Below are 16,220 nucleotides of genomic sequence, written 5' to 3'. Positions count from 1 at the left end.
TGGGGGGTTCTGGCAAAAAACTCTAAGTGACCTTGTAGTTAAAGCAACCTTAATTGAGAAATTTCCTAATTTCAGGGTGCTTACCTAGAAATCTTTAACAGTCCTTTCATACAGTGCTTTGTTATACACACAGCACACTACATTACGCCTCTGGCATCCTTCTTTCAAGCCCAATTCTGGTCGGGAAATAGGGAGATTCATGTGAATTGATAAAAATTTCCAGGCAACAAAGAACTGATGCATCACGCTTCTGTTTTGGCCATTGGATATAATTCAATATAAACAGAAGCCCCAGTTTTGGAAAATTTTAGAGAAGCATAGTAACTATCCAGGAGATTTAGCTGCAGAAAAATAGCAGCCATTCATTTATTCACACTTAAATGACTCCCAGTAGAATGTCTGTGGCTATTGCTGCCCGTAATGCAAGAAGTAACAGACTTCTGGATGAGCTTAATCCCCTTTTCTTTGATGTTCAGACTTGTTCTGGATACTTCAGGAGTTTCATAAATTGTAGACTTCAGTGTATGCAATTCCAACCCCTTCCCCCCCTGTAAATAGACCTGTAAATCATGCTTGAAATTTAAGATGCAATATCTGCTTTATAGAAAATCCTTCAAACGTCTCCCCCTAAAACCACACCACCACTGCTTAGCATTATCTGTTTATTTAAGTTCAGTTAAAACAAACATACAATGTTTCATTGAAACTGTGTTGCACTCTGCCAACAGCTGTAGCTCCTCTGCTGGCCTCTAACAATACAGTGACTACTTACATATGTACAGGGATGTACTGTAGGATGCCTGAATCTGATGGCCTAACACGTCTGTTAGAGCCTAAGAGTTGTTAAATTGCAGCATTCAGGAAATCATAAACATCCATGGTAAATTTCAGAAGCAAAACATACACAAACCTGAACTATGCTTTTTATGGACCCAAGTGACATTTGTGTTTATTGCAACATATACATTTGTAATAAATACAATCTCGGCGTTTGCTTACACCCTTTGGTGTAACACACTACATCCGTTTTGGTAAGCATTACATTTTGTTGTGGAAGGACCTTTCCTTTGACAGTTGTTATACAGATGTACAACATGAGCAACTCATTGAAATGATGTAATTTTCAGTAATGAGAGAGAAATATATACATAAATCCCAAGCCCCGAACCTACACTATATACATTATACTTACAGTATATACACACATACAATTTTATGTACATATAATATCATAAATATTGAAAAATAGGTTTAGGCTTAATGGATTAATGTTTTATAAATAACATATTACACTTAGGACTGAAATATCATGGAAGACAGTAATGTCTAACTGAGGTGACAGAACAGTGGTTTAATACTGAAGCTGCTCTTTCAGGTCATTTGTTATGTAGGCAACTTTAGACAGACAGGTTTCCAAAAATAAACATAACTAAAAACAACAACTAACCAAAAACATACATTTGAAACCAACCCAGCCAAGTGGAACTCAACTGTTGCAGGTGAAGAGCCAGCCATCAAGTAATACAACGCTTAACACAAAATCCAGAAATTGCTACATTAAAAGAGTTAGATGACATACATGGTAACAGCATTATGAGGTGCCATCACAAAAATCGTTCTCCTCTCCAGGTGCAGAGAGGGACTGCGTAGTAACCTCTAATTTTGTTCTCTCCTATCGTTCTGAGAGAAAGATTATTATTTTTTTTATCAAGCTGGCAAGGGAAGTGCTTCATCCCTTATGTGCTACAAATTGCTCAAAGGTAGACATTTCAATCCTCTTCAGTTCTGTGTTTGCAGAGGAAGAAGAGCTGCCGAAGTAGAGGCACGCGCTCAGCACTGCTGTGTATTCAGGTACCATGGGGTAGACACCATGGATGTAAAGTACCTGAGGCAGAGAAGTACCTAAGGAGCTTTAGTCAGTGCTGACTTCAGGATCGTTCATCGCCAGTTGAGCACCACCAAACGAATGATACAAACACCACAAAAGAAATCTAACTTCTCATTACAGTTTACATTACAGACTTAGCAACCAGCACTTAAAGCCATGCAGAAGTATCAGTACAAAATACCTGCAATTTTTTTTCGTGGATTTTAAATGGCTGGGCAGAGCTTGATGTTATCTGCCAAACAACGACTGTAATTTAGATTTGTTCCTGACCGATTCTACAAGAGCAAAAAAAGTCTCAGGCACTGTTTCATCAATAGATTACAGGGCCCTACTTGTTCCCTCTGAGAAATGCTGAGTGGAACATCGTAAATCAGACTTTTAAAACATGGTGTTAGATGAAGAAAACTGACCACATTGCCATGATTATTTCATTAACAATCCCTATCGAGGCTTTTGTACCTAATATTGTGTTTGAGAACCTCTTGTAAGCCAAGTACGCTGTTACATAAGTGTTATTTCTCTTCACCCTGGGATAAGAATGAAAGAGTAAACATGCACTAGAAACAAAACAGCTATCACAACCATACAGCATCTGTTTCATCAGCTAGCTAGGGTTCATAAAAAACTTACCTATTTCTGAAGCAAACAAGTATGAGATGACTATTCAGTCTATGAGGTTATCTGTAATACTACGATACACTATAAATTGGAAGAGGAATCCCATTGTGTGTGTGAAGAGAGTTTGTACCAAGCATGAAACACTGGCGCAGTTATTTTGTGGATTTGACTCAGAAACAGAATAGTCAAGTAATTAAAAATCCAATAATGGATGAGTACTTTGAGAAATACTGTACAGCTTTTGAATATTATACAACCAGTAAACTACATTAGGACCTTTTTCTTTCCCTACTGAGTGTTTCAAGACAGGACAGAAAAAAAAACAACCAACAAACATTTCTACAACTGAAAGTGGACCTTATTGATGAACAGAACTCCATGAAGGAGTCTTTTATTAATGGCATAATTATATGCTCCATTGCCATTAAGTTTTTATCTACAACAGAAAAACAAACAAACAAACAAAAAAGAACAAAAAAAAGCAAAAAACCCCAAACCCTGTTTTACCCAATTGCACTATTGAGTACTTCAAGAATGGAAATGTCCATACCATCACTCTGAATTCCACATTAACTACATTTCTCAAGTGGACCCATTCTAAGGGGTACATACTTTTTAAAGCTTGACAATTTGGGTTTCCACATTTTTTTCTTTTTTTTTTTTTTTTGAAACAAAGGTAAACTGTAGTTAAAATTTCAGTATAGTAAAAATTAATTTTTAAGAGAAACATTTGAAGATTTTATTTGAATTGGTTCATCTTCTGTTTTGGTCATCAGAAGTATTTTTTAACATAAAATTTCTTCTAGTTAGGCCTCTAAAGAGAGGCAAACTAGATTCAATTTAGGACACCGATTACTTATTTTTATGCGCATGTTTCTGTTTAGAAAAAAAGTTTCTTAAAGTCAAAATAGTGCTTTTGAGGTCCATAAGAATTTTTGGTACAAAAAATAATAGTGTTGTTCTCTCTCTCTCATTGGTTATTTAAATGCTTTGCTGTAAATTAAGAGTCATTTCTCACATCGAATGGTTCCATTAGGCACATTCAAGTAAAATAACAAAATATCCAAGTAACAATGATGAAAGCCAAACATGGCTTGATAAAAGTCTACACAGAGTTCTATCCATTCTCTGGAATGGAATAAAGTTGTCACTTCCTTCAGCCAGACACTCACGTGGTTTGATGTTAATATCCATTTCCATCATGCAGAATAGTTCCTTAAAGCCAGAGTTCAGGTATTCTACAATCAGAAGAACCATCAACAAAGAATCTGTATTTTAAAGGAAGGAAGCTGAATAGCTCATTTTCATTCTCAGTAGGTATCTGAGTGAACACTGGCATTTGAAGTGGAGTATTACACCAGGACAGTTAATGCCCATCAGAAGCATCAGTATGGATCCAGTCTAGAATAATCAGTGTCATACACCCAGTCATCACAAGTATACCACTTAGAAAGAATAATGCAGCCTGAAAAGAGAGAATATAAAGAAGCGGGATCAGTTTCTGCTACTGGATCTATGAAGTCATGCATATATACAGCTTGAATGCCATTGCTCATGGAGGAAGGAGCAACTAGTAAAAAAAGAAGACAAAATATCACAGAAAGCAATAAGAAGTTGGACGTTTTTCTTGTAACTGAAATCCTTTTTCAAATAAAATAAATAATACCCCCCCAGTATAGCAGACCTGTCCTCAACCGCAGGAAACCAATGTAGCTCTGCTGATAGCAGGCTGCGCCACTCTGCACTGGATTGGCTCTGCATCAGTGAAGTCTAAGACCAGGCAGAGCACACAGATCAGTCAGAATGACTGAAACGACAGGAGCTAAGCTCCTGAAAGAAAATTTAAGGGAGAACTGCAAGGCTTTTTGTACAGAGCTTGTCAGTAATCTTTTGAATACAGAACAATCTCAATGTAGCACTGCTGTTGAGATGGGGAGAAAGAAAAGCCATTAAAGTGAACTGAGCCTCGTGATGGCAGTGTCCTCAGTTCTGAGTACTTACATAAGTTCCACACGTTAATTACAATAACATTAGATCTCTTCATCGATTAGCCTCACCAGGATTTCAAAATCCTTAATTTATGAAGAAGGAAACTAATTTTTTTGCTCTACATTAGTAAGCAAGTGTAATCTGCCTATGTTTGTCTATACATACCCCAATCTTTTGCACCGACTTCATTGGCTCCTTCTTGACTAGTTTGATATAGAAGGCAGAAGGAAGAATAAAGATCAGCATAGCTGCTGCAGACGCACCTGTTAACAAAGCACAGACAAAAGTTTTGTGAACAGGTAAGCATCATTCACTTAGACCATCACTGCATTCTCCAAGATTTAATGGTCTACCTGAAGTGCTATGAAAATGCTTACCAATGAATCCAAAGATGTCTCGGATAGTAGGGACGAAGATAACGAGCACGTTGGTAAATGCCAGAAGAACGACTGTGATGGCACAGTGACGCCACCAACTGAACTCCTTCCCTGCCCACAGAAGTTGGGTAACGGAACTGCGGATCTTTCAAAGAGAAGAAAAAAAAACATGCTGATTTCTGTAAGCTGATAACCTAACAGTTCGAGTTCTTTCAGAATCAGGGAAGCAATACAATTGGATGACTTCACGTTAACTGCTTTGTAAGTGCTGCCTATTTATTTTTATTAATGGCATAGAAATATTTCAAACTTATTAAAATAAACTTATGGTTTTTTTTTCAGTTAAGAGAAAAACTCTATACATCAAAAAATGGAAATTGCCACATCAGCAGATGAGATAAAAAATAATTGTATTAAGATTTAAAAAAAACTACTTACTGGGAAAATAACCACAGGCACAGTGAGAGTTACAGCCATAAGTACAGCAAGACGCACAATTAGAAGAAGAATGTCAGCACCCAGAAAAGCAGAGTAGGTATGAAGTAGTTCTGATTCAACTCTTCCTATAAAGAAAATAAGACTTTAGTTTGATGTAGTTGGCACGCTACCCAAGATAACTCTTTGCTCAAAATACTGTTACAGTCTGAGCAGTGCACATCAAAAGCCCCACAGTTCCTGAAAGCACATCTCTATTTTACTCAAGTATAACTTGGAGGCAATTAATCTGTTCTCATCCAGTACCCTAGGCCACCTTCCACTACTGATCTGTTTTTGGATAAGCACTTTGAAAATATAAAAAAAATGAACGTTACAAAACTTCAGTTTCTAAACACACACTGCAAGCATTTGTTTGCTCTAACTTGAAAGTACTACTGCGGATCTGCAAAACATAATTCATTTAAAGGAAAGTAGGGATGGTAACACTCACCGTAAAACGTTAAGTAACCAAAGAGAGCAGCCAATAAATACATCAGGAACATGGCAAAAAAAGATACGTAGGACACGTTCATCATTCTTTTACGGCTTCGGCTGCAAGAAAATTAAATATTGTCAGCAATGAGAAAACACTGGTTTATACTATTTCCTTTGTACAGTGAAATCAGGGGAACTTATCTGGTATTTACCTTTTCAGTTCTTCATAGATAGGAAGAATTGCAGGATGACAGACAAAAGAAAATGTTAGGATTGGGACAGCGTAGACAGTCTGAAAAACATAAATGTTTTTTTTAAGCATCTCAACAGACATTAGAAATCGAGTTCTAAAAAATTCATCAGTAAGTTCCCATTCTGGAATTCGGGATTTCTTTCAGTTTTCCATGAAGACCAGCGATCCTTTGGATCTGGCACTTTGGCAAAAGTAAAACTGTTTTATGTTTCTGTTTTTTAGAATTCAGATTAAGGTACGAAATACTCTCACGTCTCACTGAAGTCCATGCTGAACTGAACATATTTTCATTCAGAATGTCTTCTGCAACTCATGGGGCTGAGCCGTGATAGCCTGATCTTGGTTACTGTGTGCATTTCCTCCCCATGTCTGAAGATTCACCACTGTTATTAAGCTGATTTGAGAGTCAAGACTGTGCCTGAGACCTTAAAGTCTGTTTCAAATCATGGCATACATTTCCCAGCAACATGCTTCAACTACTCAATTAGTCCTCTTTATGTTCTGCCTTTTTGAAGTGCTTGACTAAACAATGGAACCTGAGGAAGCTCGAGAAATGCTCTAACCAAGAATGAGACCTGAGCATATGACATTCTTCTCAGTTAGACACCTCGAGCTCCTGTAATTTCAATGCATTTCTATGCACGGGAACACCTAGTCTACAGGAGGTAAACTTGTGTCCAACTCTACCATAAGAGAAATTCTTTGTACTTATCAAGTTTGGATAAGAAAAAAGGACCTGATCTAGAACTTATTTATATGGTCTCTTTTGGCTATTTTTAAATGCAGAATCTGATTCTGTCAGTTACCTGTGAATTGAAGATGAAATATTTTGGCTTGCATGCATCATCAACTGTTATATTTTCATCTGTGAAAGGTACCAGTGTTGCATTTATTAACGTTGCGTTTATGATGTCACTGTCCATAGGACAAGGAATCTGAAACATCTTCCAAATTACCTGGGAATAAATGAATGCATTTATGTTACTTTCATTAATGCAGAATGTGAAGCCTCTCAGAAACTCTAATTTCACTTCAAAAATGTAGATGGAAGTCTACAGAATTATACTTACAACAATCAGAAAGAAGACCATGCAAAGTAAGGAAAAGCCGCTGGTATAGCCCAGATATCCTGTGTTCAAAAAAAGATTAAAAAACAAAATCTAAGATACAGTATTCACATTGTAACATCATTAAGGCAGGATATTTTCGGACTGCGATCTCTTTGGATTGCCACTTTTCTTTACACTGAATAGAACAAGTTAACCACCCATTAACTTCCTAATCTCAACCCAGATCTGAAAGTTCTCAAAGACATGCAAGAAAAATGCAGCACTGAGTCTGTACTAATAAACTTCGTAACTTTAAAAACCTTATTTATTTTGTTATTATATACTGACTATAAGAATCATTCTAAAAAATACATTCCGTGACAAGTCAGCCTTCCCTTTTGTTTTTATTGTATCATTTAATTTTCAGGAAGTAATAACTTCAGAAAGTAATTCACATTAAGACTTCCAGTTATCAAGGTTCCACCACAGAATTCTTTAAATAGAAAGCATGTTATCTTAAGTTATTCAGATACATTACTGGATTACAGACATTTTATGTAAGGCACCTTATATAAATATTTTACTGCTGCTTGGCAACTGAAATGAAAAAGGTGACTTCTATTTACACTGGAAATGCCCAAGACTAGCACTGTTTTCTTTGGAGACTGCCACAGGACAGTCAGTAACACTGCACAGCTGATCAGAACAGGTCAAACCTTGCAATTGCAACACAAAGTACTGCTAATTCTTGTTCTAAAGCTTTCCTCTCTATAGTCCACAACCACATCCCTACCCTTTCAGATTCCCACCCCCATCCCTTCCCTCCTCCCCCCAGCTCCCCCCGGTTTGGGGACAGCTGTCATTTTACAGAGGACTCCAAAACTCACACATCCTATCAACCCATTTCCTCACACTATTTTCAGTACATTTTTAATCTGATTCTACTTTATTTACTGCTTACCTAAATTTTTCAGTAAAGACAGGGGAAGAATGAGGATGACAGACACCATCAGCACTAAATAATCGCCATTAAGATACCATTGTCTGCAGGATAAAGACAGCATGTGTAAGTAAACAAAATACTTAAAAACTCACAAGATTTGCAGTTTAGTCCTCAATCTTATTTTTTCCTACCACACGTGGTTATTTATAAAAATGCACTGTCTGGTATCATCAAGGATTAGCACTCGACTTACTCTATGGACCTAAAGCCCTACAGACCTTCCTGTCTCACCCCAAACCTATATTGTGCCTTTCCTTTAGTGTCCTTTTTCTAAAATTAATATGCATCTGGAAGTCAGAAGACAAAAAAATAAACGATTGGGGGGAGAAAAAAAATCAGCTGGGATAAACCACGAAAAATAGTAATTTGCTTAAACGTTGATTCCTGACTCTCCAGATGTATTACAACATAACAGGGCCCCAGCAGGGTGATTATCCACTTTAATGACAATAAAGTTCTGCTGGGTGCCCTGCGGGAGTTAAAGAAAAACAGATGAGGGCTGGAATTAAGGCAGTAGCTCAAGCCCACTGGCTGGAAAGTACTGGAAGAACAGTGGGATTCTACTGGAGGCATGATTAGTCCCTTCTAGTAGGGAACACTGGTAAGAAAGAAACTCGGTAGATTTTTTCCCTTCAGATCTTTGTTTATTTTTCCATTTATTCTGTACAAGGCAGCAGCTATTTTATGATGCAGTATTTTAGAGTGTAGGAAGGTGACCACCTTCCTTGGAAAGATGGGAGAACAAAACTAGATATGTGTAGATGGAATGTAATTTCATGGAGCTAACAGGACAACTGATCTTCAGTAGTTTTAGCACAGCAGAGTAACTGCTTTCTTCACGTGACTGTACAGAAATATCTCATATTTTTCAAGTAATTCAAGTAACATTAAGCACTTATTCCCAAATTAACATTTTATGTTTTTTTTTTTTTTTTTTTACAATTACTTGAAATACTGTTAGCGAATACATACAGGATATATTTCAAAATGAACTGTCTGCTATTCAGATAAACAATGAAAATTGTATTACTCCATTGGAAATTTGTGCATTCAAACATAATTTCTGAATTACAAGCCTACATGCTAGTTGAAATATGGAATACTTTTAACAGACTTGTTCTGGGTTCATGTAGCAAGTGCAGAAATAATTTGGTTCTTTTTACCCAATTTTATCTGGGATAACTAAGCATAGACATCTATTTCAGGAAGTCCACGTATGTAGGACATGAATGTGGTGTGCTCTTCATTTACTTATTTAATGCAATCGTCTGATTTAAAAATAAATCAGAGCAGACTTCTGGCATTTGGCAGTCGAAAGAATGGGTGCTTTCATTGTGCGTGTACAACAAAAAGGTAATAGGGACTTTCAGATCAAGGACATAAAAGTTTTTCTGTTCTGAAGAACAGGACTGCTCAGCTTCAAAACTCAGCTGAGTATTAAAAAAAGACAATGCAAAATAAATTGTAAAAATGGAGCTAGTATTTGTAATATTGTATCAGAATTTCAGAACATTTTTTTCTACAGTGAGCGTTATTTTGGGACATTTAAACAGGTAAGTGCTTACATTTTATGCACCAGGCTGCCAGAGTGGAATCCATGCCAATGGTAGCCACCCAGACTCCCCTAAGCAATGCATGGAGAGAGTCAGTTAAACGGGGTCCACAATTGTTAGAGCACTGAGAAAAGACTTACTTTAAATCAGTGAACAGCCAGAAAGAGAAAACTGAGGATATAAATCTCAATGTCTGAATTTTGTCTGTCAGACACCGCTGACGCATTCGTACAGCAGTAGCTGTATCCAGTGCAATTCACAGCCCTGGCCCTTCCCCCCGAACTCCAATTGATTTTGAATGCCCTTCTGGAGATGGGACAATTAAAAATACTTGTCTCCAAGCCCCCTTGTAAATATCACCAGTTCCAGGGGCTTGGAAAACAAGGCTTGAAGAATTCAGCCAAATGAGGGAAATAAACTGCCCCAGGAAAGAACTACGCTAACAATTAAATGAGGTAGGTGGCATTCTTCATCCGAGTACATTAAATAATAATAATAATTTAAAAAATTACTGTTAGCCTCATGACAATATCTATCAGCAAGCTGTATGAACTGTATGAACACCAAATGGCTTGAACCCCTTGGGGAACACAGGCAGAAAAATGCCTACCTTCTGAACTCAGGCTTAGGTGTAAGTTGGAGTCTTGAGCTGCTCAGCCCTCTCAAGACTGGGACACTTCAGGACAAGGCACAGAAGTACAACTCTGAAGAGTGAGATTTATAGCACTTAACTCTATCCATCTGAAGTCAGGTTTCTTGTTTTAGATAGCTGTTTTTACATATCCTTTCAATACAGTGATATATCACTCAGTGGAGATGCCCAAAACAAGTGTCTAAATAAGGGACGCTAAACTGATCACTTCAGAGGATTGTCTCTCTTCACAGTTTATGTATATGCAGACCAGAGAATGATAAGCTCAAAATCTAACTTTCAGACTGGTAGATGTAGGTAAAACAAACTCCACCCAAGGCACCCCATCCCCTTTAAAAGCCAAGCAGAAAAGCCACAATGGAGTTAAGGTGTCTCCAGGACTAAACGGCATTAAGTTGATGACTTTTATTTGGGCACAGAAACTCCCTTAAGTTCAGCTTTTAAACCCATGCCTTTTTTGAGAACGGCTCCTGAAATTCATTACATCACCTTACTCTTATAGTCAACCACAGTATTAACATGAAAAAAACAAAACAATCAATCCAAACTAGTTGGAGTGTAACTGGAAAGCAAACAAACAGAAAAACCCCAACACATAACCACATTTACCTTTCCTTATCAAGAGTGTATTTACATACATATCTTGTATGTACATATGTTAACACTTACCTGATTTTCTTTAGAGAACAATTTTTTGTAATATGATACAACACCTGTATTTCTCTACCCTTTTCCCAGGACAGGCTGGATCTAAATGAAGTGGAATGCTTAAGGGAAGGAGAAACTTACTGTATCTCTGTCTGATAAGAAGCTACCCTATGGTGTATCGAACGTGGTCTCCAAATAAAAATATATGCAGTCTCCGTATTTGTTTCTCCTAATAGTTTCTCTGATGAGGAGTTCTAACACCTACCCTGTGTTCTCTTCGATGTTCATAAATGTCTTGATGACCAATGGTAACTCATATTTCACTATGAAGAGGTAGCTTGACATAGCTGTAGGTGAATAACATCATAGATCATTACAAATACAGAATATGTCACAAGATGCAAGAATCACATAACATGTTTCATAACCTCACTTGAACACAAGCAGTTAATGAACACATGTTGTGTGAAAAAAAAGTCTCCACAATAAGTAGGGAATAATTATTACTGACAACAAAGTCATTTTAAGATCTTGCCCTCACCTCCAATGTTCTGCATTGTAATTGATCCAGAAGCAGCAAGTTTTCCAGGCATACCAAATGCCTTCATTCCCAACTGTTCATATAATAAAGATCCTAAAAGAAAACCCATCAAAACAGATAATTGGAACGATGTTATTTTGAAAAAAATATATATATTAAAAAAATAGTACAAACAAACACCATGCTTACAAAATAGAACTTTGCCATACCTCCTTCGTTAGCAGTCTTCAAAAGGAGATGCACTGAATACAAAGAAAGTATTGAAACAACTAGCAGGAGTATCCTGGAGGGGGAAAAACATAAATGAGACACAAATGATTTTCTGCAACCTTATTAAATAAAAGCAAACCAAACAATAACACTATACTAAATCACTATCTGAAAATAAATTATAATTCTAAGGCTGAGTTTTCAAAATGCTTTCAGCTAATGTCTAGTTTGAAAGGAGTTTATACTAAAATGCATTTTAGAGGAACCCATTTTAGAGAAATTCTAGAGGAAAATACAGAAAACAAGCATTGTTTAATAAGGTGGCAAAAGCACAGGCGACCATTAGGACACTGCAGTTGGAATTTTGTTACATTATTTATTTTGTTACATTATTTAAGTCAACAGGATGGTTTTTGTATCAGTGTAAGAAACTGTATTTCTCCTGTCCTCCTTCCCTTGTTCAACAGTAAGTCTTGAGTGCACCATCAGCTCCAACCACAGTCAAAGCCAAGATTATCTCTCACTCATCAACAGATCAGCTTGTCAGCTTAAACTTTTTTCTTTTCAAATGAAACTGTTAAAGCTTTTAAGGACTGAAAATTAAGGTATGTTCAGAGCTGTGCACCTGGTCTTCAAAAGGAAACGCAGGTCTATTGCAATAAAAAAATATTTACTCAAAAGTTAGATTTCGTATGAATTGCTTACATGGAATTGCTAGCGGCTTCTCTTCTCTGCAGCTTTCACAGGCAGCACATATTATTTCCAGAAACACAGTTTTGATACATCTAAAATTCAGGTCTGTGAATTGAACCACAGCAGGTGCACTTCCTGGAGTGGCACGCTAGGGGGGACTTCTTCACAGCTAAAGACGACTGTGGAAAACTACAATATATTCAAAAACGCCTTGGCCCTTCTTACACCGACTCAGGCATACTGCTTTCCAGTATACTTAATTAACAGCACATCTGCTGAAAAACACAAAGCTTCATTTAGAGTTCTCAGTGTCATCTGCCTGTCTCCTTCTGCAGCATTTTTAGCGTTAATGAAATTAGTAAACACTAGAAAGAACTGGAAACAAGAATATCTGAAAGATGAATTCACCCACGGAACACAGGAGACTTGTGTTAGTGTGCCAATTCTACCCCAATGCACACACACAAAAAAAAATAAACCTGTTTCTGAGAGGTACAGATTTAACTTAGATATCAACTAGAAACAGTACAGTGAGATGCATTAAGGTTACATTTAATTACACTTAATGCAGGTTCTGGATCCTTTAGTGTCAACCTTGAATAGCTCTGTAGAGGAGTGTTGACAACATTAGTCAGCAAACTCGTCTAAAAGTTAACTCTGCTCCTGGCTTCAGGACTGCATCATTCATTTCCTTAGCACAGTGCTGACACCAGTGATTCCACACAGCCTTCTAACAATTTACTGTCATAATCAACTGCATCTGGATGTGAATCTGTAACCTAGTTAGTAAAAGATGCTTGCAATTCCCTCAACATCACTGGTGAAGTTCTGCTTTCCTGCATCTGAACTATACCAGTTACGTCAAGTTTAATAGGTTAGTTTACTTTTGAATCAGTGTTACTGTAAAAAGATTTGAATGCACCACGTGGAAACAAAAGATAAGTAAATTATCTCATCACCTAATTGTTGGATTCACAGCTTTCAGCACTTTTTCAAATTTCAGAAAAAAAAAAAAAAAAAAAAAAGGGACTCCCTGTCAGGTACACACCTACACAGATACCTAACCTTACATTTATTTCTCCCTTCATTTCTTTTCCATTTCTCCTCTGAGAAATTTTCTCATGTGCGTTATGCTGTTTATCTTGTGTGCTCTGAAAATTAAGAGCATGAAGCTGATGTGTCAATAGGTGAAGTATCTCTCTATTCTGAGCACACAACTGTTTAGCCAGTTTAGTATTATCTAAGTCTCAGAATCCCCATTTGCACTCAGCTGCACTTAGACACGTAATTTATGCATTGTGTGAGCCAAACTGCCTCCAGTATATGGAAGATCTTTCTGAAGACCTTCCAAAGAGCTGTACAGAACTGCATCCTCACACAATTTCCAACAGTGTCACCACAGCCTTGTCCTATACCTGAAGGCTTCTGTCCATACACACAGAGTAACACAGATACACTGGTTATTCTACATCCCTCCCTCACAGAAACAGTGATTTTATAGGTGTGGACTCAATCAGTTCCCTGAATTGCATAAGAGTACAGCAGCAAAAAGGATTTCTTTGCTGATGCAAGTACACTACAGCTTTACAGTCATATAGTCAACGATGTCAGTGGAGGAAAAGCAGCATTAGTCCTGGGCCAGACATACAAGAGTCAGAGGAAACAATCCTCTTTATCTTATGCTTCTCTTCTAACTCACTACAGATTCTGTGCTTTTTGCATAACCATTACAAGAGCAGTTTATGTGTCAGTTTCCCTTTGAATGACAGACTTCTCAAGGGAGGCCTGTCACTCACAAAGAAGCTACAGAAAACATAGGAAACCTCAGTGTAAACTCTTTTTATGAGTGAAGAACTTGCAATTTATACATTTTTACAAACCCTTCTGAATTTATAACAATCCTTTCATTGAAAGCAATCCATAAATAGTGCAATACAATTCCATACCTGCAGCAATGACAGGTTATTTTGCAAAGGTGCAATTTTTACCTAAAATATCTATCCTTTATTAGTTACATAGCAGCAAGCTTGCTTCCTAAAAACAAAACAAAAAAACAAACAAAAAAAAACAACTAAGGATACTTACACAAAAAGAGCAATTCCAGTGTTAGCCATGGCATAGGAAAGTCCCAGGATGCCACTGCCCACAATAGCATTGCTCAGATTAAATACTGACATCCCAAAGGAAGTGGTACCCGGATGCTGAGGAAAGGGAGACAGGTAATGATTAATGGAAAGTTATCACTATCTCACAATTAAAACAAACATCTGTTTGCCAGTACAGCCGTCTTCCTGGACTGCAGATATCACGACTGGGTACTTACATACTGAGTTTCGTATTTCTTCTTTCCAACGTTGGAGTCAAGTAAGAAATTCTGATTTTCCGGATCCATATCTGCATAGTGGCTGTAAAAGACATCGCATCGTCAGAGTCCGCTTCAGACAGACCCTCGCTGCCACTTCCCCCTTTGCATCTCTGCTCCAGAGGAAGATGACAACGCCGGGCCGAGGACCCCAGGGGAAAGCCGCCCGCGCCCCTCACCTCTTCATGGCGGCCGGCTTGGTGGGGTAGGGGTAGCTGAAGTCGTTGCTGTTGGAGCTGTAGCTACTGCTATCCTCGTCGGGAGAGATGTTGAACTTGCCCATCTCGGCGCTGCTCATGGCGCAGGGGCCGCTCTTTTGTCCTTGGCGGCGGGGCGGCCGCGCCTGCGGAGGTGGGAGGCGACGTCAGTGCCGCAGCGGGCAAGGCGGCCGTCACGTGGCCGGCGCGCGCGCGCCCGCCCGCCCGCCGCCGAGTGGAAAAGTACCAGGAGCGGGCGGGGGGCGCGCGGGGCGCGGGCACACAAAGGTGGCGACCGCGGGGCCGGGGAGCCGCCGAGCCGCGGTCCGAGCCGCACCGAGCCGCGGGGATGGGCTGCGCCCCGTCTTTGAGGAGGCAACCCCCGGAGGAAGTTCTCCCCACGGCAGCCGCGCGGGGACTGATGCAACACCACGGCTCGATGTCACGGCGGCCGCAGCCCCGTGTTTACCTCCCGCACCCTCCCACCCCCCCACACACACCCCAACACCGCATTTTTTAGAGAAAAACGCAGAGCGGGCACGGGACCGCGCCGCAGTACAGCAGCGCACGCCCGCTCCTAGGTTCCAACTGCTATCCTTCCTGGGATGCGGCAGTGTCCCCACGCGCCCCGCCTGGGCATCCCCGCGCGGGGCTCCGCGCACAGCACGGCTCCGGGCCCCGCAGCCCCTCACCTCCTCCTAGGGCTGTGCGGCGGGTCTGTCCCGGAGTCCCGGCGAGACGGAGCGCTCCGCTCTGTACTGTGCTTCTCGCAAGGATTAAAAAAATAAAATAAATCCTCAGCTACAGAGCGTCAGCGGAACGAGAGGCGAAGAGGACCCGGAATAAATAAAGGCGGGGTACACAGTCACTGGGAAAAGCCGTCGGCGCGGAGGGAACACAGGGGCAGCGTTCTCGTAGCGGAGAGACGCACGGTGCCGGCTGCGGCGTCGCTCCCGGTCTGACGGCCCCTCGGGGCGCCGCCGCTCTTCAGGCAGGAATGCAGCGCGTCATCGCGAGGGGCGCGGCGCGCACTCGCCCGCCCTCCCGTCGACGCCGCGCCCCCCTCCCGCTCTGCCCGACTGACCCCCTTCCGCCGCACAGGCTGCGGGCGGGGCGCGGCGCCGGGAGCTCCGAGAGAGGAGGGGGCTGCGTCCCCCGCCCCGCGCTTGGCCGGGGGGGAGTGAAGAGGGGGGTACGAGCCGGAGCCCGCCCACCCATCGCACCTCTAGCCCTTCCGCGGTGTTGTGAACGGGGGCTGCGTGCACGTGCGTGAGC

The 16,220-nt window shown here is 40.1% G+C and overlaps 1 protein-coding gene across 1 annotated transcript; it reads right to left on the bottom strand.

The window, feature by feature from the left end:
- Window positions 1–648: 648 nt before the first annotated feature.
- Window positions 649–15,922, bottom strand: SLC38A2 (solute carrier family 38 member 2). Its single transcript, XM_052668298.1, has 16 exons — window positions 15,638–15,922; window positions 14,928–15,091; window positions 14,710–14,791; window positions 14,472–14,587; window positions 11,693–11,766; window positions 11,484–11,576; window positions 11,208–11,289; window positions 8,048–8,130; window positions 7,108–7,166; window positions 6,844–6,993; window positions 5,997–6,076; window positions 5,801–5,901; window positions 5,311–5,435; window positions 4,873–5,017; window positions 4,661–4,758; window positions 649–3,971 (listed from the first exon to the last, which is right to left on the bottom strand). The coding sequence occupies exons 2-16, from the start codon at window positions 15,044–15,046 to the stop codon at window positions 3,873–3,875; spliced, it is 1,506 nt and encodes a 501-aa protein (XP_052524258.1). The 5' UTR covers window positions 15,047–15,091; window positions 15,638–15,922; the 3' UTR covers window positions 649–3,872.
- Between the last annotated feature and the right edge of the window lie 298 nt (window positions 15,923–16,220).

This window comes from Tympanuchus pallidicinctus, unplaced genomic scaffold (assembly GCF_026119805.1).
Source record: "Tympanuchus pallidicinctus isolate F22 unplaced genomic scaffold, pur_lepc_1.0 scaffold8, whole genome shotgun sequence".
NCBI lineage: Eukaryota > Metazoa > Chordata > Aves > Galliformes > Phasianidae > Tympanuchus > Tympanuchus pallidicinctus.
This window is presented reverse-complemented; position numbering and strand designations above follow the sequence as displayed.